Here is a 27,750-nt window from a genome sequence, read left to right on the forward strand (position 1 = left end):
GCCACGAGCGGTCAGTACAGAGTACAGAGGTGTAACAAGCAGCCGGTGGGAGAGGTCATCATCACCGTGTACACCGTGCAGCTCCAGACAGACGGCTGCTCTCCGTCCGTGCCTGAAACAACAGGCCCTCCTCGTACCTCTAACACACCATGAACAGGCCAGTCGTGCCGTTGACCTTCTGGTAACATTCATGAAAATGCCATATGTGTGTTGCTCTGTGCTAGAAGATGGCGGAGTCGGATGGAGGGGATTTTGCTTCGAAACATCCGCAGAGCAGGTGAGTGAAGCTGGGTGAGGACGCGGGGTGACCACGGCGTTGGGCTGCTCCCTCGGTGTTATCTAATAGGAAGCCTGCTCGGCTAAGGACTGCAGCCCAGGTCGAGTCCGCCGAAAGGTCCCGGCGTGGCGGCTTGGCTGCAGGAAACACCGGGGAGTTGTCAGGGCCTCCAGGCATACAGACTCTGAGTTTAAAAATCGATGGGCAGCGGTGTAAATAAAGTCAGTGTGTAACAATTGTCCATTCGGAGAAGTAAACGCACCGTACTAGGTCTGCTGTCATGTAGCAGGTGAAGTTTAATACATATGTTGACGGTTTGGTAAAGCTTTCTTTCAGTATTTAAACGCTAAGTCAGTATTTACAATACTTGTTGGCTGCCGCAGTAAAGCTGCCCCACATAATGTCCCTGTTAATGATTACAAGGCCTTCTCTGCAGCAGTAAACCAACAGAACACATTAAAAGTTGTGTCCACAAAACAACACTTTTCTAAATAAAGTTGTAAATTGACTATATAATTGTGCCATATTTTGAATGAGGTCTGATACAGCGCTGACTGATGACAGCTCTGTTAACAGAACCACTGATAGTTGTTTTTGTTTGTTTTTTTAGCTTGAAGGCCTGATATAAAACAATTAGGCTGTTTCCACAGTACACATGTGACAGAAAATTAAAAGTAGTTAGAATAAAGTAGTTAAATGTAAAGCCTGACTGATTTTTGGGGCAAAACAAAAATAAGGGCATAAATAATTATAAAATAGCTATATCAGCAGATATCCACATGTACTACACTACATTTTGTTTCCCAAAAAAGATGCAACACATTTAATTTGACTTTCATTGCATATCAGTGCACAGGCATATATGCACCCATATCCCAATATCCTTAACTTACTTTAAGTAGTGTATATACAGCGATAAGAATTGCAGAATGTAAACTGCATGTACAGGTTTGTTAATAATTCCTCACATATCAAACATGTAATGAAGGCAAAATTAGCAATAAATTTAAATATCCAAAGTGACATCAGTTGAACTGTAAAACTCCACTGAGAATTCAGTTACTATATTACTCCAAGCTCTTGCTCTTTTTGTATTAAGTTAAAGTAAAAAAACAAACAAACAAAAAAAACATCAGAATTGTCTGTGATATGCTGATATCAGGCCAAATCAATATATTGGTCGGGCTCTACTTAAATGAATGAATGATGACTGGATTCCACGTGGCAATTGAAGAGCCATCTTAAATATTACTAGCTACACCTGTGGCATTTTCCTTCTATGGTCAAAATGTCCACAGTAAAGAAAGACGACTGTAACCAGGAGATGTAGCGAGCGGGACAACTTCTGTGGCTTTCTTGTGGACAGATCATCATATTGGCCGGTATATGAGATGACCACTCTTTTTGGAGCTCCTCGCCAAGATCTTTTGTGACATCGGTTAGTTTTGGCTAAAAAAACATGTCCTATAATATTAGTCAATGAGTTGAATTGTGCAAGTCAACCCTAACCCTATATAAGGTAACAAAGTTTGTACCCAAACTGGGTCTTGAAGGTATAGATAATTATGAAAACTGCCAGTAATAATTCTACATTATGCACAGACTGCATCTTGTCCATGTGTGTCATCATCATAATGTATTTCTGTAGTTCTGGATATAAAATATTTAAGGGAAGGATGCAACTATCGCACCTTAAAATCTGTAAAAATGTAACCTGTGTAAATCAAATTTTTAGGGGAACCCGTCCAGAGCGTGTTAATATTTTTTAGAATAAATCTCGCAAGATGGAAATTATATGATCTTTTACCAAATATATTGTCCCATCCCTAGAAGCCAAGGGATTCATATATTCATTTAGGCATATTATTATGACTCACAGGTTCAGTTCTCCAGTTATCCAGTTTTCTAATTAGGCAGGTTGTTAATTTATTCTCAAGATGGCAGCCTGCTGTTTGTGTGTGGTACTACTGAGTCCCGGCTGTTTGTCTCACCACCTCCCCTCCATCCATGCAAGCATGCATGCACATTTATCACAGTCAGCTTTTGTATTTTTCCTCTTTAAAACTATTATCCTTATTATAGTGGCCTTTATAAAAATCCATTATCAGTCAACTTCTAATTGCACTGTTGTTTCTTTCCTGTGCAAAAATGCACTCTCACTAATGCGCAGACCCTGTACACTACAGACTGCATCCCCCCTCGGACTGTAGCAGATAAGATTACATTTCCATTACAGTATTCCTGTGCGCATCTACACCAGACATTATATCACATTTTAATATTCTTCAGCTACAGCCTGCTTTGCCAGAATACTAGAGCCTCCTGCCGTATACATAATATTAAAAATAGCACAGGGAAAAAAAACAGTGAGTTTTATTTGAGCGAAGTGTAGGATCCTTGATTCACTGCCTGTGACAAGGCCTTGTTTCTCTTTCCAGTATGGCTAACAAGAATAGCACCCTGCGCTGTACATTCTCGGCCCCAAGTCACAGTGCCACCCTCCTCCAGGGCTTGTCGGTCTTGCGGGCTCAGGGTCAACTACTCGACGTCGTGCTGGCCATCAATGAAGAGCGCTTCCAAGTCCACAAAGCTGTGCTGGCCGCCTGTAGTGATTACTTCAGGTTAGTCTAAATCACAAGACTTCTCACTGCTATTTACATTTTAAATTGGAAGCACTTAGCTGACAGTTTTACCCAGAGCAATTTACACTGAGTGCACTGCTAGTAAGCTGCAGGTCACAGATCAACTACTTTCAGAACAATTTGGTTGGGAGAGGAAGATAAAGCAGTGAGAAATATTAAACCAAATGCAAAGTGATGCACTCACTTCTTTCATTTTGTCTTTGATCTGAGCCATTGTACTTCATTGAATTTACATTTACAGAGCTCTTACCAAACTTACTTATTTACTAAAAGGGGAAGGACATTTGTATAGATGGAAAGTGAGGACGTTTTAAAATGATAAATCATGGAATAGAAATTGGATAAATGTACAAATAAATGACATAAAAATGTGGTCAAATATACTTTTTTGCACACTATTCTCATGAAATGGTAGTTTGCAGTTCATCATACCATGGGCGCCAGACCTTTAACCAAAACATTAATCACAGTTACAAGTGCTCTGACTTATTTTATGAAAGTCAAATTAAATTCATGCAATCGTAAATCGATGCCTTTCATTTAAAGAGACTGACAACATCACGTGATTCACTGGCTTGTTCTTGTGTTACAGAGCAATGTTTACCGGAGGCATGAGGGAGTCTAATCAAGATACCATTGAGCTGAAGGGTTTGTCTGCCCGTGGGCTAAAACACATTATTGACTTTGCCTATAGTGCTGAAGTCACTTTAGACCTGGACTGTATTCAGGATGTTCTTGGGGCAGCTGTATTTCTGCAGATGGTCCCAGTCGTGGAGCTCTGTGAGGAGTTCCTCAAGTCAGCAATGAGTGTGGAGACCTGCCTGCACATTGGCCAGATGGCCACCACCTTCAGCCTGTCTTCCCTCAAAGAATCAGTGGATGCCTTCACCTTCCGTCACTTCCTCCAGATTGCAGAGGAGGAGGACTTTCTGCACATCCCCATGGAGCGCCTCGTTTTCTTTCTCCAGAGCAACAAACTCAAGAACTGTAGCGAGATCGACCTCTTCCACGCCGCAATCAGATGGCTCCAGTATGACGACTCTCGACGGGCTCAAGCCAGCAGTGTCCTGTGCCATGTGCGCTTCCCGCTCATGCGCTCCTCGGAGCTGGTGGACAGTGTCCAGACGGTGGACATCATGGTGGAGGATGTGCTGTGCCGCCAGTATCTTCTCGAGGCCTTTAATTACCAGATTCTTCCCTTCCGCCAACACGAGATGCAGTCTTCCCGGACACTAATACGTTCTGACGTCATGTCACTCATCACCTTTGGCGGGACGCCCTACACTGACAACGACCGCACAGTGAGCACCAAAGTGTACCATCTCCCTGACATTGCTTCCCGCCAGTTCAAAGAGCTGACGGAGATGGAGGCAGGGTGCAGCCACGCTTGTGTTGCTGTACTTGATAACTTTGTGTACATAGTGGGTGGACAGCACTTACAGTACCGCAGTGGCGAGGGAGCAGTAGACAGCTGTTATCGCTATGACCCACATCTGAGCCAGTGGCTGCGGATCCAGGCCCTGCAGGAGGCTCGTATCCAGTTTCAGCTCAACGTGCTGGATGGACAATTGTACGCCACAGGAGGGCGAAATCGATCTGGTAGTTTGTCATCTGTAGAGTGTTACTGCCCAAAGAAGAACGAGTGGACTAATGTTGAACCATTAAAACGCAGAATTTGGGGTCATGCAGGAGCTCCCTGTGGAGAAAAGTTGTACATCTCAGGGGGTTATGGCGTCTCGTTGGATGACAAGAAAACTCTCCACTGCTATGACCCAGCTTCAGACCAGTGGGACTTCAGAGCTCCAATGAATGAACCCAGAGTTTTGCATGCTATGATCAGCACCAGGGATCGAGTTTATGCTCTGGGCGGTCGCATGGACCACGTGGACCGTTGTTTTGACGTGCTTGCTGTCGAGTATTACATTCCAGAGAACGACCAGTGGACCACCGTCAGTCCCATGAGAGCAGGGCAGTCCGAGGCCGGCTGCTGTCTACTGGACAGGAAGATTTACATTGTAGGGGGCTACAACTGGCACCTGAACAATGTCACAAGCATTGTACAGGTGTACAACACAGAGACAGATGAGTGGGAGAGGGATTTGCACTTCCCAGAATCCTTTGCTGGCATCGCTTGTACACCAATTATAATTCCACAAAACACCACACAACCCTAGCCATCTGACCTGTGACTGTGAAGATTTTATTCCATTTGTGCTTTGTGCAGACCACTGAGTCAACACAAGGTGTGAATATTATGTAAGCTACTGACTGACTGTGTGTGTGTGTGTGTGTGTGTTTGAGGAAATGACCTGAAAAGCGACTTAGAAGTATTATTTTCTATCCTTGTCTTGTTTTTGGGAAGACGTGTTTATTTAACAGGCAAACCTTCATCAATTTTTAATTTCATGTACAAACTATTGATATTGTCCCATTTCTTTGATACTGATTCAAGCTTTTAAATGACAGATTGTAAGTATTCGACCAACACAATTTTACAGGTTGAGTATGAGTTATTTCCTGTTGAAATTCTCTGATTCAATGATTTTTAATCCCTAAATGCCTGGTAAAGATCTAATTCTCTTCCTGACGAATATAATTACCTAAATATAAAACACACCTTGAAGTAGAGCCTGACCAATACATCTGTTGCCCAATATTATTGGGCTATATTGGCCTGTAACATATATATTGATATCAGTGTATATGTTGTCCGATATATTAATAAGATATTATTGGTTTAATAAGTTCACTGTTTCAGTGCACTGATGTCATTTTAGACATGGGGTTTACTGTTACACTGTAAAATATCTCGCTTCCATTACATTAATCAGTGTTGTGAAGGACCATAAAATATATATTTATATTGGCCGATATCATAATTTGTGACTCCGTAATGTCAGTATCGGACGCAGCCCCAAAAATGTAGTATTGATCCTTCTCTAATTTATGTTGTAGTTTTACCAGTCAAGGGCTTAAGTTACAGACAGCAAAAACTGTCTCTTCAAAATCTTAGTTTATAATTTTTGTGTTTGCAAAGGTGTAAACAGACTCAACCTTTTATAATGTAAGACCTTTTGATTGTACAGTTGTGAAAGTTGTATTTTTATTTGTTTGCTTCTTTTTATCCATTAATAATTTGTTTGTTATTTTATTATTCGAACAGCCAAGCTTACGGAAGATGTTGTACATCTCATCCAGTTAACAAACCACAAATCAATACACAGTAATGATGGCACAAATGGACACGAGTAGTGTTTGTGATTCAACTTGAATCAGTGAGCATGTGGCTGTTAACGATTTTTTTATTATTGTGACTGCCCTTGTGTTTCCTAAGCTGACGCCCCCACTGACACACTAATTGTGTTCTGAGTCAACATAACAAACCCATGTGGATCTCTTATGGCAGCTACATAAATCCTTGCGTGTCCGTTGGAACGATGTGTGTGTGCTGCTCGTTATCTTAATGAAGTGCTACACCTTGTTCACACACATTAAGGGAATATTTATTAATGCACAGATAATGTTGAAACTATTACTGAAATCCTCCAAAAAACCTAATCTCCCCTGAAAATGCTTAAACTGGCCATTTGCCATGTTTGACACCATCTCGTGTTTTTATTTTAAATGCATTACTGCACTTTTCAAAGCAGTATTTGTCAGACATCTGATTCTGCTGCTGATGTACTTAATATGTGTATAAGGAAGAAGCAGGCTTAAAGTTCTTGTTCTTCCTTTTAAATGTCACCATCTGAGGAGTGTCTGTTTTAAAACTGTCTCCTGTTTGCCTTAGTGTGTCTGTATTGTTTTACCTGTACCAGTAAAAGCACATATCTCGTTAAAGTGCAATATGAAGTAAACTGCCGTTGTCAAAGGGGAATGTAGACATTTGTGTATCATTATGTGCATCCTTTATTAAAGGTGTATCATGTTTTAAAAATACCCTTCAGGTGCTTTTTATGTTTTTATTTTGATGTTTTGATCAGCTTCACAGGCACTTCAAAGGAGAATTACTGTGTAGTTTTATCTAATAGAGCACTGAAGTCACGCCTCTACCAGGGACTTTATTTCAGAAGAAATATGTATGGTAGTGAATGGAGAGAGACAAAATAATGTATTGTTGCTGTCTGAATTGTGACATGAACTACAGATATGTGATGTTTGTCAATTTAAAAGATCGTTTTTTATCTAGAGAAAGTTTGTCATAAAACTCAGACTGTGGAAATATGTAATTATAAAGACTAAACAGCCAGTGGTTGCATTAGTGACGTCCTGTTGAACAATTACCAAAACTTGTAATTTAAACATTGTAGAGCTGCTCCTGTATTATAGCTTTATAACTGCAATAATCAATGTGGCCAGTTTTTTAGGGATTTGCAAACAAACTTTGACTTTCTTACTTTAACATTATCTTTTAAATTGATAAACATCATATGTGCAGTTCATTGCAAAATTCAAGGAGGATATACAGTCCCATGGTGTCCACCAGAAGGGGCGTGACTTCAGCACTCGATAAGAACTCTAGTATTTCCTTGGGGCTGTAACTGACAATGATTTTATTATCAATCTGATCAATTAATTATTTGGTCTTCAAAATGTGTTCAAGTAATGAAAGTGTGTGTCAAAATTAATAAACAAATTGATGCCATAAAATGTCTTATTTCCAACCAAATAAAAAAATAATAATAATAAATAAATAAAAAATAAACTACAGGAAGAGTCACAGTGGAGGAATCCCTCTCCTAGGACACACAGACATGCAATAGATGTACAGATGTATGTATGTATGTATATAAACTATATATAAAAATGCGGCTCCACGAGGACGACAGAGCAGGCCAGAGCAGTGATGTTCAAGCCACACCACCTCCTCTCCTCCATGGTGATGAATGACAATAAAATATCAGAGTACTTTTCGAATAATGAATCACAAATCATCAATGATAAATAAAGTGCAATAATTACCTCATATTTAAAGTAAAGTGGAGATGATAGATCATAGGTACTGGACTGTCTATGACCAATCCATTAACTTCGACCAATAAGCAAATGTTTACCTCTAACATACAATTTATCATGCAGACCTCGTGTCTTTTTTGTTCTGCTTCATAAATAAAGTGTGGGCTATGTTCTGAGTGAGTCCAGCTTTCAACCAGTATCTCAGTTCAGACAATTAGTGTTCTTCTTACACATGTATTAATTGTCAAAGTTCAGCTATAAACCTTTCGGAAGTACAATCCAGTAATAGTTGTCCAAATTGCCACTCACCTTCTGTTATAAGATTCATTTACCTTTAACATCTAGATTATTATCTAATGGATGAAAAGTGAAGCTCCTGCAATCCCCTAAACGTAGCCTTTAGATACACCAGAACCTGCATAGACATTCAGACTCTGTAATGAATTTGAAATGATTTGTTTAGTTAGGTGTTGCTTTTATCAGTGATAATGTGAGGGACAAAAGGGAAACAAGGGGAGAGAAAAGGGGTTTGATGTGCAACAGAACTGAACTGAGGGGTCTGTGGTTATCTGGTTTGTGCCTTAACCACTATTATTATTATATTATTTAACTCCTCTAAATAAAATATGTCCCTGAGGAATTTGATCAGTGCCACGAGTTTCAACATGCTGTTTTTTTCAAAAGGCAACATTAAGTATTTACAGCTGTCTGACATTTTTCAAATCATTGCTTTCTCTTGATCAGTGTTATATACATTTTGCACAACTTTTTGAAAACAAAGAAGAATGCCTGGATTACAAAAGGTAATTTTCTGGTTCTGCTGTTTCGATTTTGTTTTTTAACTGTCCATAATAGAGTGGTGAAGTTTGTTAGCATTTTTGCACATCCAGTTCCCTCATCTCAAAGTCTACAAGGTTTTTGAGTAGATTTTCGTGCATATGCCTGAAAAAAAGTCTGTGGTCTCCACAAGTTTAAGATATTTATACATTTTGTTCTATGACATAAAATACACTATTAAATGCCCCACAATTTAATAATAAGTCACTCGCATGTCTTCAAAGCAGTGTCTGATAACAAATGGCTGTATGAGAAAACAGAAGTTGTCAGGGACATTAAACATCATCACACCAAACACAGTCCCGTCGTTACAGGCAGAATTGTAGTTGTAAATAATTCTCACTCTAACTTTACAACTTGTAGACTGATAAATATACAGGAAACATGCATAATAATTATGTAATAAGATGCTTACTGATGATGACGTTTAAATAATGTGACCTCAATATAGTCTGTTTAAAGCAAAACGTTAGCTTTTTAGTTCTAGAAATTTAATTTAGGTTCAAAAAATCACAAAAGTGGTGTTGATCTGTGAAGATTATCTTGCTGAACAAAACGTGTAAGTGTCATAAACTTGTGTTTGTCACGGAGCTTATTTCTGGTGATATTCCAAAATCCAATTAAAAAACCCCTTAGGCTTTTTGTCGAGGGACCCAGGGCGATGATATTTTTCAGGTTAGCCTACAAAAAATATGTCATGGCTACACCATTCTATTGCCTCTCGTGATGTCACTCAGTGCATTATGGGAAATGTAGGTGCCAGTTTTTGAAAAGGAAAAGAATGTCTGGAATAAAAAAGATTCTTTAATCATCTTTAATGAGTCCAACATTGGTTTAAGGAGTTTTATGCAGACCAGACTCCTTTCAAAACCTGGAGCCTACATTACCAACAATGCCATATAGCTATTGAGTGACATCACTGGTGACTAGTAGAGTGCTGAAGTCACACACCTTCCAGCGGACCTTATTTCAGAAAAACTTTGTATTTTAGTGAATGGAGGAAGACAAATCATTTTTTTGTCATGAATTACACAGATTGTCAATTTAAAACATAATATTTTAAGTCAACAAAGTCCCAGTTTTATTAATAAAACTAATAGAATCTTAGAAAATAAAAGATTACAAAGACCACACTGCCAACAGTCGCGTTAGTGATGCTGTCTCGTTGAATGGTCACCGAAACCAGTAACTTAAAAATTGTAGAGCCGGTCCTGTTTATTAGCAGCTCATAGAACTAACAGACTCTCTTTTTACATAACTGCAGTTGTCAATATGACCAACTTTATTGTGATTTCCATATTCTATAGTACCTTTTCCGTGCCCAGTTGGCGGCCATATTGGTGTTGGTTACATACTGTATGTTGAGCAAGGCGATGGAGTTCACTGAGTGGTTTAACACAAAACTAGATGATATTTTACTTTGATAACAACAAACAGCGACTTTCTTGACTTGAAAATGTATCTTTTAAATGGAAAAACATATGTGTGATTCATGGCACTATTAACGCGAGATCGAAAAGTATTTTCTTGACTCCATTCACTACAATACTTTTTTTTTTCCTGTGGGGTCCCCGTTAAACTGCTTTTTCACAAATAGACAGTACTCTTCAAAGACTAGTAAACACACTTAAATGTGTCAAATTAGTGGAGTTCTGCTCAACTGTTATTGCCAAGTAGGTTTTCACAACAAAACATTTGCATACATGTATCATAAAATATTAGAAGAATACTATTTTTCTTTTTAAAAGTATAATCTTGCCTCGGTTCAAAATCACTGTTCACCATGGTTGTTGTTGCCCGCAGTTGAAGCAAAAAGCAAGCTCATCCACACACCGACGTCGCGCCGCTGATCGTGCGTCATGACGACACCAGAAGGCCCTAGCGTAGTGTGTAACGTAACATTCCATTGAGAAGAAGAGGGAAAGATGGCGTCCTCTAATAATCCTCGCAAATTTAGCGAAAAAATCGCTTTGCATAATCAGAAACAGGCGGAGGAGACTGCTGCGTTCGAAGAAGTGATGAAAGACCTGAACATCACCAGAGCCGCACGGGTAAGACCTGCTCGCCGCGGCTGTTTACATTGTGTTGCATCGCTGTTTGGCAGCTAACGAACGCTGCGGATATAAATCTGAACGTTGGGATGCTAAGTGAGCTAAAGTTAATGTGGTCGTCCGTAGCTGCATCAGTCCAACACCGCCGAGTGATGTTTCCAGTCTGCCTGTCAGACGCGCTAGTCAGGGACATCAAGCCGCTCGTGTGCTGCGTTAAGTGTCTTAGCTAGGCTGCTGAGGATGTGAATAATGTGCACCTGTGCTCTGTCTGAGGCTGCCGTGAGGAGTCACTGCTGTCATCGCACTAGCAAACAAATCGTCTGACATGTCGCTTAATCACCGTGTAACAACATGTTCGGCAAGTCGGACGCTTTAAACTAAAAACTGAATAGGTATACCTTCTGAGGGGGCTAAGTTAGCATTTGCTAGCCAATCAGATGTTAACCAGCCTTCCAGCTGTGTTCGTCTTTAACTCGTTTACCCATTCAGCACTAGCTAAACGAGACCCGTTATTTTAGCTCGGCAGCACATCAGCTGACTAGTTTCACATGTTACAGAAAGCAAACATCGGACTGATGGAAAAACAAATTCAGCTCTAAAAAAAATCCCACATGTCTCTTATCGGCTCTCATTTCTAACAGTTTAATTCAGTTGTCGTTAATTCAGGATCACTTTGACAACTTGACAACACTGTAAAAAGTTACCTCAAAAACGAGCGTTAATAATCGATTAATCTGCTGTTTGGTTTAGAGCTGATTAGTTAATTGATTGAAAATAATGGAGGGTTTTGATAACTGATTAGTTATTGAAGTCATGTTAGTTATTGCTCTAAAGTGGCAAACATTTTGGCATCAGTCTCCAAGAATGAGCTTTTTCTTTCGTTGTGTTTATGAATTAATATCTCTGAATTAGGGATTTTAACAATTAATCCTTAGTCGAATGATCGTTGAACTAAAACGGGCTAAAAAATGTATAAAAGCGTCTTGTTAAGAATTACAAATACTTACATCAAATACATCGAAATAGAAAAACGAAGTGCTGATATGAGAAATGCATTGAATGAAAACACAAGTCAGTTATGATTTGAAAAGACACTAAAAGACATTCTATACAAACTGACATTATCACATTTCAGCCATGTAGTAGCATCAGTATTGTTCTGATTTTGTTGGTGAATAGCGAAAATTATGCGGCCAACACTTTTTCCCGCACACATATACCGATTATTGATTGTTCAGGCAGCTGACTGTCATATAAAGAAATTCCCTAAAATGTCCATTACTTTGGTTAGATGGATAGAATTACTTTAATGATCCCAGACAGGGAAATTATTTTGTTACAGCAGTAGTGGGTCCACAAAGTGGTTTTGTGACTACCCGACAGACAAAACAAGCAATGTCACGACTTTACTGTGGGATTTGAGACATCATGACAAGCATTCTTCAATAAAAACGTAAAATGATCAATTGATTTAACGATGATGAAAATGATATAGTTCAGCCAAAGTTTACTCTGTAAAATATCAGAAAAAAACAAAAATGCCCATTACAACGACAAGTTTTTACTTGAAACATGACTGAAACAGTTAATCAATTGTAAAAAAAATAAAAAATAAATAAATGTTGCCAATTAATTTTCTGGTTATCAACTAATCAACACATCGTTTCAGCTATAATAACCCTAAAAAAAGGAAAAGAGGAAGAGTTTTATTGCCAGGAATCATTTGGTCTAATTGTTGGCTGTATTGCCGGAAATGATGCCCACACGCTGCATCAGTGTAAACCCGAGCTGTACTGTCATTTACTGCAGGGAAATATAATTAATTGGTCAGTCTTGTGGTCTCTGCCAGATTTCTTTTTGTTGCCATCAATCCATTGCATCTGTTCCGATCATCATCAGTCTGACTTATGTTCATTCCTAGTGTTTTGAGGACTTGCATCACAGTGTTTTTGTAATAACATGCATTGGTTTTGTGACTGGTTTTGTGTGAAGACACGTGGCTAATGTAATCACAAGGTGCGTTACATGTAAAGACTCTAATTACACCAGCTGTCCATCAGGTGTCAGCTGATGTGATTTTTCTTTGCTGTGAGAGATGTCGTCTGCCTCCTAATTGTTCATGAAGCAGACAATCTGCCTGTCTCATCATGTGTCATCTGTCACTTAATGGATTCATCCATCTTTCATGTCACCACTGTGGACTGGCAGGCATCATTCACTTTTAGCATCACTTTTTTTGTGAATCAGATCAATCATTCACTCATGCTTTCATGCAATTTTACTTTGCACAGTTGCAGTTACAGAAGACCCAGTATTTGCAACTAGGGCAGAATCGTGGACAGTACTATGGAGGCTCACTGCCCAATGTCAATCAGATTGGAAATGGCAACATTGACCTGCCTTTTCAGGTGAGCCCTTAGCCTCTCTCGGCTGGTAAATCAATGGTTTGTGCTCGACCGGTGTACCTTTCTTAGCTGTTTGTGATGTTATTGGACCTACAAAGGTTGCAGTTATCTGTTGTACTGGTGAAAGATTGGCTCAAAAACAGATAATTCCACTTTTAAAAAAGAATTTAAGAAAGTCTGCAGGCTTAGTTCATGCTATGAACGCTGAAAAATGACCTGCTGGTCAGAGCTGCACAGTCCAACCAGGTTCATCATGGTTCATGAGCGAAAGGAAGCCAGAAGTGTGTAATACAAGATGTACCAGTTCTACCCTGCAGTGTAATTTGGTTCCTAAATTCTAAACTATATCATTGCTTGTCATGGCTTTCCATCTTAAAATACATTTGCCAACTCGAGCATCAGTATGGGGGGCCCATAGCTTGACTCATTTTGAAATGAACACATTTGCACCATTAATCCTAAGACATTTTAGTTTTGCTGTGCAAGTATGATGTTTTTGCTGGCCTCATTGACCCGATGTGTTCACTCCAGAACTCGGCGCTGGATACCAGTCGGACAACCAGGCACCACGGGTTGGTGGAGCGAGTTTACCGTGACAGGAACCGCATTACGTCTCCTCACCGCCGGCTGCTGTCAGTCGACAAACACGGACGCCAGATATCCTTTTTTTGGTCACAGAAGCATGTTATGTTGAGGATGTTTTGGCTGCGTTCATTGTAGCTTTGGAGGCTTAAGAGGCTGCTTGAACATTATTCTGACAACTCCACCTTAGTCTGTTCTTGTAATTAATTGTTTAGAGATGTAACACTGAGTAGATATGAACAGAGTCAACAAAGTTTTCATTTGATTTACTGCTCCTCGAGTGTTACTATAATTGACTGGGAACCCTAAATGCTCTAGACCGAAGTACAAAACTATAAAGACGCACTAATTTGTACTTGGATGTCTAAGCTACCTGTCGGTAGCCAACAAACTGCCAGAGCTTTCCATGAGAAACTTACACTTTTATGAGTTGAAACATAGTCTGTAATTAGCACATATGTCACGAAGTACAATCTCTGGACCCGTCTGACGACAATTTGGCCACTGTCAGTGCTGGTGTAGCCAACAGATATCCAGACCAAAACTTAGTCTTCCCTGTACCGGTCATCGTTTACAACCCCATTTGCAACATGAGGTGTGAGATGAACTGTTGACGTCGTCAGCGAAAGCTAGCCGATTGGTTCCAGCTACATGTCGCCCAGTGTGATCTGCCTCTTTTGCACTTCACACGAACTGTTTACTTGCATGCAACCAAAGACTGCTAAAACGAGGTTAGCCAATACTACTGGGACAGCAAACTGACTACAAATGGAAACCAACGCTTCCAAAATCCAAATCTTATTCCCTTGCCTCCAGATTCTTCATTCAAATGCAGATATATGTTCATAGGGATGACACTAAATACACAAGTCATGTCGCAGATGCATTTTTAAGAAATGAATAAGAAAACAGCATTTAGATTTGCCTGACTCATATACTCTGGTTTCTTCAGCTTATATGTAGCCTAAATAAGCACTGCATTGTTCAGCATATTTTGAACAGTAAATTGTTTGTTTCACGACATGTACGGTAAGCCTGATACTGAATCATACAAAGCAATAGACTCTATTATTACACTGCTGTTGAGATTATTCTTAGAACCGTTTCTTGCCATTCAATAACGAGACACTGACTGAAGCCCTTTTCAAAGTAGCTGGATCCTAATAACACTTGTGTGCGGTCATTTATTATGTACCGGGTCTATTAGGTTGAATCAGCCAACAGGCTTGAAACTATGGATTAGCTGAGATCTATTTTTCATCCCCTGTGCTTTATTAGCCTTAACTAGATTCACATTGACAGCTGTCCCTACAGCTCAGTTTACCTCTCCCCACCGCCAGACACTAGCTGGAGAAGGTAAGCCACCACCCCTTGTAAATTTGCCAAAACAATGAGTAAGACAGTGAACCCAAATAAATTCAATTACATGACTCACTCTTGGTGCAAAGTTGCCAAACTCAGCCAAAACAAAGAAGGCCGTGTATTGGGCTTTAGGAAGGCAAATAAAGGTCTGTTACTGAATGTGATTCCCGACGGATGTAACGCTATACATTTGGCTCTCTACCAGTTTTGGGGATTTGGCAGCTGTTTTGCTGACATCTCATCTTTCTAACACATACAGGACAAATTCGGACTCTGCCTTACACCAGAGCGCCATGAATCCGAAGCCCCAGGAGGTGTTCGCGGGGGGATCGCAGGAGCTGCAGCCTAAACGAGGTAATGAAAGATCCGGTAACAAAGACACAGAGGCACTTTTATTTATTAATGCGCAGTGTACTAATGCAGGCGGCAAACCTTAAATGACATAAAAGGGTCGATGTCACAAAGAAGGAAGATGTAGACTGTTGATGAAATATTTATGGAGTAAATGGATACTGATCCCTGGCAGAGGGCCTCCTCAGCATGGTGATGCAGTGCTCAGTCGACTGTGGAGAAGTAACATCTCGGAACGGAGCTGAGTCAGGATGATCTAGAGAGAAGGATCAATAACTCACTGATTATCCATGGATTATGTCTTTTTATGTGTGAGGCTGTGATATAATGAAGCCAACATTGGCTGGCATCCCCTCAGTCTGTCGGTCTGCTGGTCGCCTTGCTATTTTTAGACTCCCAGGAATCTGGTGCACACAGCACTATATCCTGCTTGACTGGCTCGGATATTGATGACTCATTTCTTGCACTGATTTGAATTGTTATTTATTTTGTCATGGCAAGCAACTGTGTCTTGCTGTTTCACTAATTAGTACTGCTGCTAACAGTGCCTGGGACGGAGAATTCAGAGTCGAATGCGGACAACAAGGATGCGCAGGATCAGTTGTGGGATGACAAGAAGGTACTTTTGGGAAAAGGGAAGGGCGACACTTATATACTCATTGTTGTGATACATCTGAAGCACTTCTGAGTTGTGTCTCATGAAAATGTTTTCTCATTAGGATGATTCATCCAAGGCATGTGATGTCCCTGGAATCAAGTGAGTCATTTTAGTATATTAATTTATTATAAGTAGTGGTTGTGGTATTTACAGTGAAACACTACAGGAGTATCGCAGCCTGTTAGTCACACAAATGTGTCGTGTTTTAAGTGCAAGAGGCAAGACAGCTGGTCTAGGTGCACTGGAAAAGAAGGGCAGAAAAACAAGTCCTACAGGAAATCGTTATTATGATGGTGACAGATTTCACACCGGACTAAAAATCGACATCATCTAACCCACAAAGCCTTCAATGGGAAAGTGAACAATTAGCATCCAGTCCTGGGTCAAGCGACTCTGCCCCCGGAAGTTTATTGGCTTCAGTTCTGATCGGCAGTGACAGGAACACACAACATCACAACATTTTTGCCCCTTTTGCTGTGACACAGGTTGAAGTCAAGGACGCCGTGCTCGAAAATCGTTCAGTCTGCATTGAGTTTGAAAGATAGACCGCGGTTAAAGATGAAAACCAAACCGTGTTGCCTCATCACTGGCACCTATGTCACTTCCCAATCCTTGCCAGCTGCCTGATCAGTACTGCACATGTAAAACCCTCAACAAAGATTAGAAAAAAAGAGAGGTGTTTCACTTATTAGCCACTTCCATCCTTTAGCTTCCCCGCACTTGGAAAGTATTGAAAACTGGTTTGATAGGTTGGAACTTAATGATCACATTATGTCATAGGAACAACTCAACTGCAAGGTGATATGACAGAAGCTTTCCTCTCGCCTGATCAAGATTTTGTCTTTTAGTATATTCCCATCACCAGACCAGGAGTTGAACCCGTCCCTGCTCCCAGCGGCACACAACACCGGTGGTTCACTACCTGATCTGACCAACATCCAGTTCCCTCCTCCCCTCTCCACTCCGCTGGACCCCGAGGACACCGTGGCCTTCCCCTCCCTCAGCTCGTCCAACAGCACGGGCAGCCTGACCACTAACCTCACCCACCTGGGCATCAGTGCTGCCAGCCATGGTAATGATACTGTTTGAAAGCACTGAGACTAAATGCACATCAAGTGAAAGTTGGAGAGCTTTCATGTGTCGTCTTATTTGCTTTCCTCGCTAGGGATCTCCACTTCCTCTCAGCCAACCATGACTGTAACGGCACAGCGCCGGCAACCACCCGTGGTGCCGCTCACACTCACCTCTGACCTCCATCTCCAACAGTCTCCGCAGCAACTTTCACCCACCCTCTCCTCACCTGTTAACATCACACAGGTAAGGCTCTGCTCTGTTTAACCAATGCAAGAGAGACTAATAAACAAACCCCCCTTTTTTTCACAGGTAACTAGCCTAAACAGAGTCCGTGTTCGTCTTTTCTCAGGCCTTGACAACAGAAACCCTGACGCTGGAGCAGCAGCTCGCCCAGTACCCCCTGTTCAACCAGCTGACGGCCCAGGCCCAGGCTCAGCTGCTCAGTGACCTCCAGAAGCAGCAGCAGGCCCTGTCGCAGGGCATCCAGCTCATCACCTTGCCAACTCTGGCCTCCCCTGGTACAGCCACTGCCAGCAGCCCTTCCCCAGACAGCCAGAGCCAGACCACCGCCAGCATCAGCATCAGCTCGGTAAGCGAACAGAAAGGCAGACACAGCGATAACAGTTGATTTGGTGACATGACAGCGACCCTTTTACTTATTCTGAAGTGCCATTTTTCTACCTGATTGTGCTGAAAGTTCTTCAACTGCCTAGAATACATCCCAGTCAATATCTTCACATCTTTTCACTGGCTTACTACTTGGCTATGACACTGATAAGCCACTATGTAGAATAACCCACTTTATTAGGAAGAACATTTCTGTACTACCAGACAATTATGCCTGAAATGTATTACTTTTGATATATTCAGTTTTTTGCTTGCAGGTTCTTTTAAAATTGAAAAAAATCTTCCCACTATTTAGCACTTTTTTTAGTGAGGGTAAGGGCATTTTTTTGGATGTAGTTGGTTGAATTTGTGTGCACATTTAAAGCGAGAAATTGGTTGATGTAAGCTTATAAGAAATACACCTTAGACTGTTCTCTATGAACCAGCAAGTGCTTAAATATTTTACTCAAGTAGTGCCAGATGTCACTTGTCCAGAAAAATGACATTTTCCGGTATTGTAGACGAACCAGCCAGCAACAGTTTATTGGGTGTTAATTGGTGATATTTCCGTCCTGTACACATGAAACCCAATGACCAGATCGAAGGCTCATCATACATCCCTTCCTTTGAGATTTGTGTGTGACAGGCATGAAGCTTAGTGCTAGCTAACCCTCTTCCCTCCAACAGTACCGCAATCAGACTGGCTCACCAGCCACTCAGTCTCCAACCTCCCCAGTCTCCAATCAAGGCTTCTCCCCCGGCGGCTCGCCTCAAGTAAGGGCCCACCCACCAAGCTAGCTGCTGTTTGGGGAAGGGCTTTGCGCCTGGGGCAAAGCTAATTGCAGATGAGATAGGCTGCTTGTCATTCTCTGTATCAGCAGTTAACCACTCATGGTGTCAACAGCTGCATAACTCATTTCTTCATCACCCTGTCAATGTTCACTGTGTGCATGACAACGCGCCGATAGTTTGCTGATGGGAGGGCCCAACTGATTGTTGTCTTAAAATATCTATAACATCTTTTTAGAATGCAACAAACAGACACTTTTCTGTTGCAAATGAGCTGCACTTTCATGAAGAGGACTCTGGTTGTTTGCTCCTGTTTCAAGCTCACATGAATAGAAAAACAGACGAGTAATGTCCTCTCAGGTTATAACAGAAAAGCAATATTATACAATACGTTTTAAGTCATTTTCATGATTGATTATTTGCATAGAAATATTATTGAATACAGTATTTGCCAAAAAAGATCTTATTTAAGAATAGAGCCCACAATTAACACCAATGTGGAAACGTGGGTTTGAGTTCGAGATAACCTGCCTAAATGCACACATAGTATCACATTTCATGCTTGTACCGCACAATTGACTAAACTAATACTTGCGTCCAAATAGACTACTCGCATACTAGAGTACAGATGCCATTTGACAGGACATCTTTTGACAAATGGGCATAACGCTCATGCCTCTTTAGGGCTACTGTGAGACTTAATTATCGTCAGTCAGATTTTTTAATGACATTTTGTCGTTTGTGAGTAGAGAACTCTAGAGCTAAATGCTGCCTCCGTTTACATCTGCTATTCATTTATACACAAACACAACATATCGCTCTCTCTGCTGTGGAAAACTCATCAGGCTTGATCATGTTTTCAGTCAAATATTTGGCAGAAAGGCAAAGTCAGCTGCGAGAACTTTGTGTTTTTCAAGGACACTTCATGTGAAAAAGGCCAGAAGCAATTACTTTGTCAGAAACTGAAAAATGAAAATTTCATAGCTCTACTAGAGGTCATACACTCTACAGGGAACTTTTTAAGATGAGAATGAGCTAAGTATATGGTCTATAAAAAGGAAATCATAAATGGAGAAAGTAGATTTTAAAGACACCGGTCAAGTATAAATCTAAATTCTGGGCTTTCTTAAACTGAAAAAGTCTTCTCTGCTGCGTCAATGACTCAAGTAACGACGTTCCGAGTAGACAATTGGAGATGGCACAAATACAGTGCGGAAAAAAAATATTTAGTCAGCCACCAATTGTGCAAGTTCTCCCACTTAAAAAGATGAGAGGGGGCGCCGTTTAGCTCAGTTGGTAGAGCACGCGTCCCATGTGCTGAGGCTCTGCAGCGGACCCAGGTTCGACTCCCAGCCCAGGTCCCTTTGCTGCGTGTCACTCCCCCCCTCTCTCCCCCTGTTTCCTGTCATATCTTCAACTGTACCATCAATAAAGCCATAAAAGGCCAAAAAAATATAAAAATAAATTAAAAAAAAAAGATGAGAGAGGCCTGTAATTTTCATCATAGGTATACCTCAACTATGAGAGACAGAATGAGGGAAAATAAATAAATTTTTAAAAATCCAGAAAATCACATTGATTTTTAAAGAATTTATTTGCAAATTATGGTGGAAAATAAGTATTTGGTCAATAACAAAAGTTCATTGCAATACTTTGTTATATACCCTTAATTGGCAATGACAGAGGTGTAATGTTTTCTGTAAGTCTTCATAAGGTTTTCACACACTGTTGCTGGTATTTTGGCCCATTCCTCCATGCAGATCTCCTCTAGTGCAGTGATGTTTTGGGGCTGTCGCTGGGCAACACGGACTTTCAACTCCCTCCAAAGATTTTCTATGGGGTTGAGATCTGGAGACTGGCTAGGCCACTCCAGGACCTTGAAATGCTTCTTACGAAGCCACTCCTTCGTTGCCCGGGCGGTGTGTTTGGGATCATTGTCATGCTGAAAGACCCAGCAACGTTTCATCTTCAATGCCCTTGCTGATGGAAGGGGGTTTTCACTCAAAAGCTCACGATACATGGCCCCATTCATTCTTTCCTTTGCACGGATCAGTCGTCCTGGTCCTTTTGCAGAAAAACAGCCCCGAAGCATGATGTTTCCACACCCATGCTTCACAGTAGGTATGGTGTTCTTTGGATGCAACTCAGCATTCTTTCTCATCCAAACACGACAAGTTGAGTTTTTACCAAAAAAGTTCTATTTTGGTTTATCTGACCATATGACATTCTCCCAAACCTCTTCTGGATCATCCAAATACTCTGTAGCAAACTTCAGACGGGTCTGGACATGTACTGGCTTAAGCAGGGGGACGCATCTGGCACTGCAGGATTTGAGTCCCTGGCGGCGTAGTGTGTTAATGATGGTAGCCTTTGTTACTTTGGTCCCAGCTCTCTGCAGGTCATTCACTAGGTCCCCCCGTGTGGTTCTGGGATTTTTGCTCGCCGTTCTTGTGATCATTTTGACCCCACGGGGTGAGATGTTGTGTGGAGCCCCAGATCGAGGGAGATTATCAGTGGTCTTGTATGTCTTCCATTTTCTAATAATTGCCCCCACAGTTGATTTCTTCACACCAAGCTGCTTACCTATTGCAGATTCAGTTTTCCCAGCCTAGTGCAGGTCTACAATTTTGTTTCTGGTATCCTTTGACAGCTCTTTGGTCTTGGCCATAGTGGAGTTTGGAGTGTGACTGTTTGAGGTTGTGGACAGGTGTCTTTTATACTGATAACGAGTTCAAACAGGTGTTATTAATACAGGTAACGAGAGGAGGACAGAGGAGCCTCTTAAAGAAGTTACAGGTCTGTGAGAGCCAGAAATCTTGCTTGTTTGTAGGTGACCAAATACTTATTTTACCGAGGAATTTACCAATTAATTCTTTAAAAATCCTACAATGTGATTTCCTGGATTATTTCCCCCCATTCTGTCTCTCATAGTTGAAGTGTACCTATGATGAAAATTACAGGCCTCTCTCATCTTTTTAAGTGGGAGAACTTGCACAATTGGTGGCTGACTAAATACTTTTTTGCCCCACTGTACATCAAAAAGTCTCTTGTTTGAAATAACATTAACTTTCTTATCTGATGTATCACAATAAAGTATGAATGCTGGCATGAGAAAATTTATTTAATTATATCATTATTTTATTTGTCTTGATTAACTGAACTGTTTTAAAGCCATTCCCCAAAAAGATTCAAGATAATCTGTTTCCATGAAAACAGAGAAAATAACTGCTTCATTTTTAGCCTGCGATAAAACATCATACTCAATGAGAGGAAAGTTTTATTGCCAAAAAACATTTTGTGTAACATAAATGAATGTAATCACTTTAAATGGAAAGCATTTAGAAAAAGTAGTTAATAAAAGAAACCATCGAGTTCCTGTGATGCCCTCCTACTTGCTTTTGGCTGACAGTTTGTGAATGGAAAAACATCTGACATACTTCATTTATTCTAAACGATAAACCACCAATCTATTGTTGGGGCCGCAAACTATCAATGAAAGAAATTGCTCAAAAAATATGCATCTCTAGATCCAATACAGCAGGCAGTAACTTAGAAACGTGTTGATGATTTCTGTGTAATTGAAGCTGTTTGCTCATGCTGGAGTCCACGTGGGTTAAGAGTTTCCTTTCTCAGAAGTCGTAATGGACCAAAGTATCCGTGTATCACGTCATGCTGATGAAAACCAGAAGTCTGCTTTCTCTGTTTGTGTCATAGTGAACAGGGCTGCTGCGGTCAGCACATCACTGCAACCGCGTCACATCCATACTGTTATTTCCTATCTTAGTTTTTTGGATTTCTATTTATTTTTTTGTCATGACAAAATGAATTAGATGTCTGCCAAATTGAATTACAACATAATCCTTTTCCTTTCCTCTTTCATGACTCTGACCTGCCACAGCCCTCGTCATGAGAACCATTTGCTTTGGTCACCGCTCCGACCCATAGCTGTGTGGTTTTGTGTTTTGCTTGTGTTTTTTTGTTATTCCATTGCTGAAATGTCTGCTTGTGGGCGCGGATAACTTACCTTCTGGCTAATTTTGGTTCTTCTAAGTGTTTCTGCTACCTTTACATGTGCTTTGACTTTTTTATGGCTTCTTTTTCTTCCTCCAGCACATCCCTGTGGTGGGCAGCATATTCGGGGACTCCTTCTACGATCAGCAGTTGGCATTGAGGCAGACCAATGCCCTTTCTCACCAGGTGAACACACACACACGTGCGCGCAGAAATGACAGAAATGTTTTCCTCAGACAGTCCCTGACTTCATGCTGGGTTACATCTCTGTACATTTTTAGCTGGAGCAGTTCAACATGATTGAGAGCCCCATCAGCTCCACCAGCCTTTACAACCAGTGCTCCACCCTCAACTACACACAGGCAGCCATGATGGGCCTCACCGGGAGCAGCCTACAGGACTCGCAGCAGCTTGGCTACAGTAACCATGGCAACATCCCCAACATCATCCTAACAGGTAGCCACACCAGCGTCCGTCAGATACACTTTTATGGTGTTACACTCGTTTGGTTGTAGCATGTTTACATCAAGTTAAGTTCCACATATCTCGGCTTTTAGCTGCATCGTACACATTATTGTTTAGTTGTTTTTTGCTAATGATATGCAGATATTATTGAGCTTAACTGCTTTGACAGGAGTGGAGAACGTGCTTGAAATTTTGTTAGCTAATTACCAAATTATTTCATCTCGAGATAACAAAGTATCAAGTATTCATCAGTACCAAACATAACCAGTATCAGGGTTCCCGCGACGTCTTAAAGAGTTCCCGTCCCCGCTCGCGCGGCTGCGCAGGCGGCAGGCTGGTGTGTGTTGGGGCTGGCTGGGGCAGGCAGGAGCGGACGCCACAGGTGGATTTGAGACCAGACAGCTGCCAGTCTGAGGGAGGGAGAGGGAGAGGGAGAGAGGGAGAGAGAGAGAGGGAGAGAGGGAGAGGGAGAGAGAGAGATTCTTTTTCTTGCATTTGTAAGTTGCAGTGCGCTTTTTAATTAATATGAAATTAAATATATTCTATTTGAAGACAAGTTTGTTTTTTTGGTAATTCGTCATGAAGGTCTTTAATTTTTATGGTCTTAAAACGTCTTAAAAAAGTCTTAAATTTGACTTACTGAAACCTGCAAGAACCCTGCAGTATATACAATGCTAGAAAGTAGGGATGTAACAATGTGCGCAGTTTTGTGATATCGCAAAAAAAAAAAATGCTGTGATGCCATCGTGGGACTGTGAAAATCTATCATCGGATATTTTGCTTGTTAAGTCTGTAGATCTAAGGGGGGGGATGTGTATAAATGCACTCTGCTCCCTCTCCTTGTCGTTGTATTGTTCTGTTTAATCAGCAGAGGGTGCATACTGCTTAAGAAGACACCTGAGTTCTCATAAGACCCGCCCTACTCCACCTCTGATTGGTTGGGTTCATTGATTGTGTTCTCTATGCTGGACCCGCACTTGGTCCACCCCCACTCACACAGTAGTTCTGGTAATGTCTGTTTTCGTCAGAGTTTGGACTGTAGTGACACTCTGGCCTCTTTACACCAGCCTATCAGGCTTCTCTCCTGCTCATGTCAGGGTCACTCATCCTCCGGAGCCACTTGTGTAGTGTCTCTGGACTCCTCAGATGGAACAAACAGGCAAGCTGTCCGCATGGCGGGCTGCTTCACCTAATGAGCCCAGAGACACTAAAGCTGTTACAGCCAGTCGGTGTGTTTACCAGCAGGGAAACTACCTATCACAATCTGCTGCATCACCCCGTCTACATGAAAAACACGACTTAAACTCACTGACACCAGACAACCACTGAATTATCAGGAAATAATACCATGTCAGTTACACTGACAGAGATTTTTGTGGTACTGGTCCAACAAGAGAGGGAGATCGGCTGAGTTTTTGGCTGTCCTCCTGTGCCATAGCCCTACAGGTGCCCTGGTAGTCTAATGTACAATTGTGCATATCGTGATAAATATGCTCACTTGTTTCTCTGATGTCACGTATCACAGTCACAGGGGAGTCTCCGCCAAGCCTCTCCAAAGAGCTGACCAACTCTCTGGCGGGTGTCGGTGATGTCAGCTTCGATGCAGACTCTCAGTTCCCTCTGGATGAGCTGAAGATCGACCCGCTCACGCTGGACGGACTGCACATGCTCAACGACCCCGACATGGTGCTGGCAGACCCTGCCACCGAGGACACGTTCAGGATGGACAGGCTGTAATGCGAGAAGCTGACTATGGCTGAGAACAAGAAGAAAAAAAACACACTAACTTGTGAATGGAGAGAATCAAAGGGCAGGATGAACCCTCTCCCTCGTTGCATGGCTGTCCAGCTGTCCGACCTCGCCCTCGACTCCGTGAAGCCCTTTGAAATGATGCGCCACCAAAAGACAACAGGGAAAAAGACATCCAGTGGCTTGCAGGGGAATGGCCTTGCTGTCGTTTTGAATGAGATTGGTCGCTCAGCGCTTTCGCTAGCCTGCTGTGTTTACAGTGTACCATTACATGCCACTTATATTCCAAAAAACGCACATTTGACTTTTTTTTTTCTTTTCATATCCACTTTAATATTTGTTTTGTTGATATTTGCTCGTAGCAGGAAGCTGCTAGGACATTGGGCTAAACCGTTCCCATTAACACGGCTGTGCTTAAAAAAAAAAAAAACAACAGAAAAAGAAAAATACATCACAGCCGGTTTGCTTGTACCCTGCAATCAAATGATCGGTTTTCCCATCATGCCGTAACGGCTTTCTATTTAACACTCAAAGCTTTATTTTTGACAACCAAATGTTCTTTTCATCATGTACTGTATGTGTTAATGCTTTATGTATTTATATGTTCTATTTATTTATTTAGTTCAAGATTTTATATTCCATTTCATAATTTAAATTTGATGCCAAAATGCTGTCTGTAGGCATAGTGTAAAATTGCACTGATGTAATTTGTGTCTATTTATTGATTACTAACATATTTATATATGTGTTTGTTAAGCTACTTGGTTAATGAAGGAGTGCAAAACCTCCCCATAGTTGCTCTTGTGTGTGTTCGATGTGCCATTTTCTGACGTAGGACGTGGTAGACGTTGCCATGCTGCAGCCCAGCAGTCAAATCAAAAATATCCTAGTTTTTAGCACAGCTCCAGGAAATGCTGCATGCTCCAGAAATGGGTTGGTTTTACGCCACTTGAATTAACTTTTTCTGAGAAAATCATCAGGTATTTCTATTAAAGTAGAAAGCGAGACAAAACACGTCCAAATTGATTTTCTGCCAGTGAAAAGCGCATATATATATGTATATATATGTATATATATATATATATATATATATATATATATATATATATATATATATATATATATATATATATATATATATATATATATATATATATATATATATATATATATATATATATATATATATATATATATATATCCAGACTGAGCTTCTTTTCAGTGAAGGAAGCCGTCTGTTTTTAAACACTAAAATCTTAAATCTTTTTAAGTCGTCACTGTGAAATCACCTGATTTTGCCTTACATGAGTATTCTACTGTTCTACTTAAGTGTCTAACGTGACAACGTATTTTCGTAACTTATTGTAACATTTTCTTGTATTTCAGAGGAACTTAACTTTTGGTCAGTGATATTTGTGGTTATGTTGTGTAAGGTTTGACAAATCAATGTACTGTATTTTGTATCGGTACAGTTTATAGCCAAATTGTTGATGTTTTTAAAGTGGGGCTTAAAAACAAAACAAAAAAATCGAACGGACGGGTGTGAGGTGTTTTTAGAAGGAGCGCAATTATGGGGAGGCTTTTTGCTCCTTAACAGGGAAGCTCTTACAAAAATGCTATTGAGCTTTGCCACACAGGTCATCAATGACAAAATACCATACAAAATATACAGATTTTAATAGTCGTTCGTTGGATATTAACAGTATGGAAGCCTCCAAATGGATGTTTTGATGAGATGCAAACAGATTCAGAGTATTTTTTATCGTAGAAGGTTTGTTTACCCCATTAAGTAAACTGGATGAAGTACATAAAGGTTTAAGAAAGGATATAATTGTATTTTCTATTTTTGTTATTGTATGCAGTTTTCTCAGAGATCGATCCTGATCTGTTCAGTGTCACAAGCCAAACAAAAATGGTCACAATAGCAATCAGGGATGTAGTGGAGTCTAGAGTTGTTTACGCCACCTTTTCAAAACGAAAAATGTTTACACAAGCTTTCATCTGAAAAATGTACATATTGATATCGTCTCCAGCTACATCCATGACACGGTCCCTTTTGCCAAAACATGTGCAACAAATTGTCAAATTTTGAATCGTCAGAGTTCAATCTGCGTTGGCCTTTTGTCAGAGTTTCCCTGAGAGGTGTTTGTAGGTCTGTGGGATCATGTTTGGTATATTGTAATGTTCATGTACAGACGTGCTAAATCATTTACTCACCTAAAGCGCTGTTGGGAAGATTTTCCAACCCCCCCCCCCCCCCCCCCTCCCCTCCCCTCCCATAAAGGAATCACGTTTGGTTTACTGCACACCTCCACAGCTGTACGATTTGTTTCAGTTCCAGTGTTTATTTGTCCGCTGTAAATCTTCCCATCAAATGTTTTGTTTGCCTTCAACAGATCTGTGATTCCTATGCAAATAAGACAAAATAACGACCCTGAAAGGAAAAATCCACCTCTGTTTCTTTTTTTTCTTTTTTAAACAGGAGTTAAGCTGGATTTGTTCTTCTGAAGTGTTGTGATTATGGAGGCTTTGTACTGCCAGGAAAAAAAAAAAGTACGAACAAGAGCGTCTGAGATACAGAAAGAAGCAGTGTAAATGGTCAACTGGGCTGTTTTCTCTTATTGATGCTGGTAGAGATCATCGATGATAAAGTCAGCTTTGAGTCATTTGAAAAGACAACTATAAACATTAGACAAATCTATTATAGATGCACAATTATATCGGTGTGTATATATATATATATATATCTTTGGTATCAGCTGATAATAAATACTTGAAAATTAAATATCTGCATCAGCCCAAAATAGACAGTTCAGTTCAGCCGAGTAGTTGTCTTATTCTGCCCAGTGATTATGTACATTTTGAAAAGTTTTGGACGTCTGCATCTGCCTGACCCATCACAGTAAGCAATTAGGTACTAAAAATGTTTTTGCTT

General features: G+C 40.7%; 2 protein-coding genes across 6 annotated transcripts; both read left to right on the forward strand.

The window, feature by feature from the left end:
* On the forward strand, positions 1–7,564 carry klhl26 (kelch-like family member 26). 2 transcript variants are annotated; one of them, XM_030433365.1, is made up of 3 exons: positions 1–277; positions 2,716–2,898; positions 3,512–7,564. In XM_030433365.1, the coding sequence occupies exons 1-3, from the start codon at positions 228–230 to the stop codon at positions 5,091–5,093; spliced, it is 1,815 nt and encodes a 604-aa protein (XP_030289225.1). In that variant the 5' UTR covers positions 1–227; the 3' UTR covers positions 5,094–7,564. The 2 variants fall into 2 exon arrangements, with proteins under 2 accessions (XP_030289225.1, XP_030289226.1); XM_030433366.1 differs by lacking the exon at positions 2,716–2,898.
* A 3,009-nt stretch (positions 7,565–10,573) lies between these two features.
* crtc1b (CREB regulated transcription coactivator 1b) lies at positions 10,574–25,603 on the forward strand. Of its 4 annotated transcripts, none has more exons than XM_030433360.1 (14): positions 10,577–10,763; positions 13,055–13,171; positions 13,700–13,825; positions 15,045–15,106; positions 15,372–15,466; positions 15,994–16,082; positions 16,183–16,220; positions 16,970–17,193; positions 17,287–17,438; positions 17,545–17,784; positions 18,489–18,575; positions 22,701–22,787; positions 22,883–23,057; positions 24,592–25,603. In XM_030433360.1, exons 1-14 carry the CDS (start codon positions 10,638–10,640, stop codon positions 24,801–24,803), a joined length of 1,830 nt encoding a protein of 609 aa, XP_030289220.1. In that variant the 5' UTR covers positions 10,577–10,637; the 3' UTR covers positions 24,804–25,603. The 4 variants fall into 4 exon arrangements, with proteins under 4 accessions (XP_030289224.1, XP_030289220.1, XP_030289222.1 ...); XM_030433362.1 differs by having other exon boundaries at positions 16,009–16,082; positions 24,592–24,803; XM_030433364.1 differs by lacking the exon at positions 13,055–13,171 and having other exon boundaries at positions 10,574–10,763; positions 24,592–24,803.
* Positions 25,604–27,750: the final 2,147 nt, after the last annotated feature.

This window comes from Sparus aurata, chromosome 11, assembly GCF_900880675.1.
Source record: "Sparus aurata chromosome 11, fSpaAur1.1, whole genome shotgun sequence".
Taxonomy (NCBI): domain Eukaryota; kingdom Metazoa; phylum Chordata; class Actinopteri; order Spariformes; family Sparidae; genus Sparus; species Sparus aurata.

Coding starts and splice junctions, on each gene's coding strand:
- klhl26 (XM_030433365.1), top strand. CDS start 228: ATGGCGGAGTCGGATGGAGGGGATTTTGCTTCGAAACATCCGCAGAGC. Junction 278..2,715: donor TCGAAACATCCGCAGAGCAG/GTGAGTGAAGCT, acceptor TTCTCTTTCCAG/TATGGCTAACAAGAATAGCA. Junction 2,899..3,511: donor GCCTGTAGTGATTACTTCAG/GTTAGTCTAAAT, acceptor CTTGTGTTACAG/AGCAATGTTTACCGGAGGCA.
- crtc1b (XM_030433360.1), top strand. CDS start 10,638: ATGGCGTCCTCTAATAATCCTCGCAAATTTAGCGAAAAAATCGCTTTG. Junction 15,107..15,371: donor CCAGACACTAGCTGGAGAAG/GTAAGCCACCAC, acceptor TAACACATACAG/GACAAATTCGGACTCTGCCT. Junction 17,785..18,488: donor CCAGCATCAGCATCAGCTCG/GTAAGCGAACAG, acceptor TCCCTCCAACAG/TACCGCAATCAGACTGGCTC.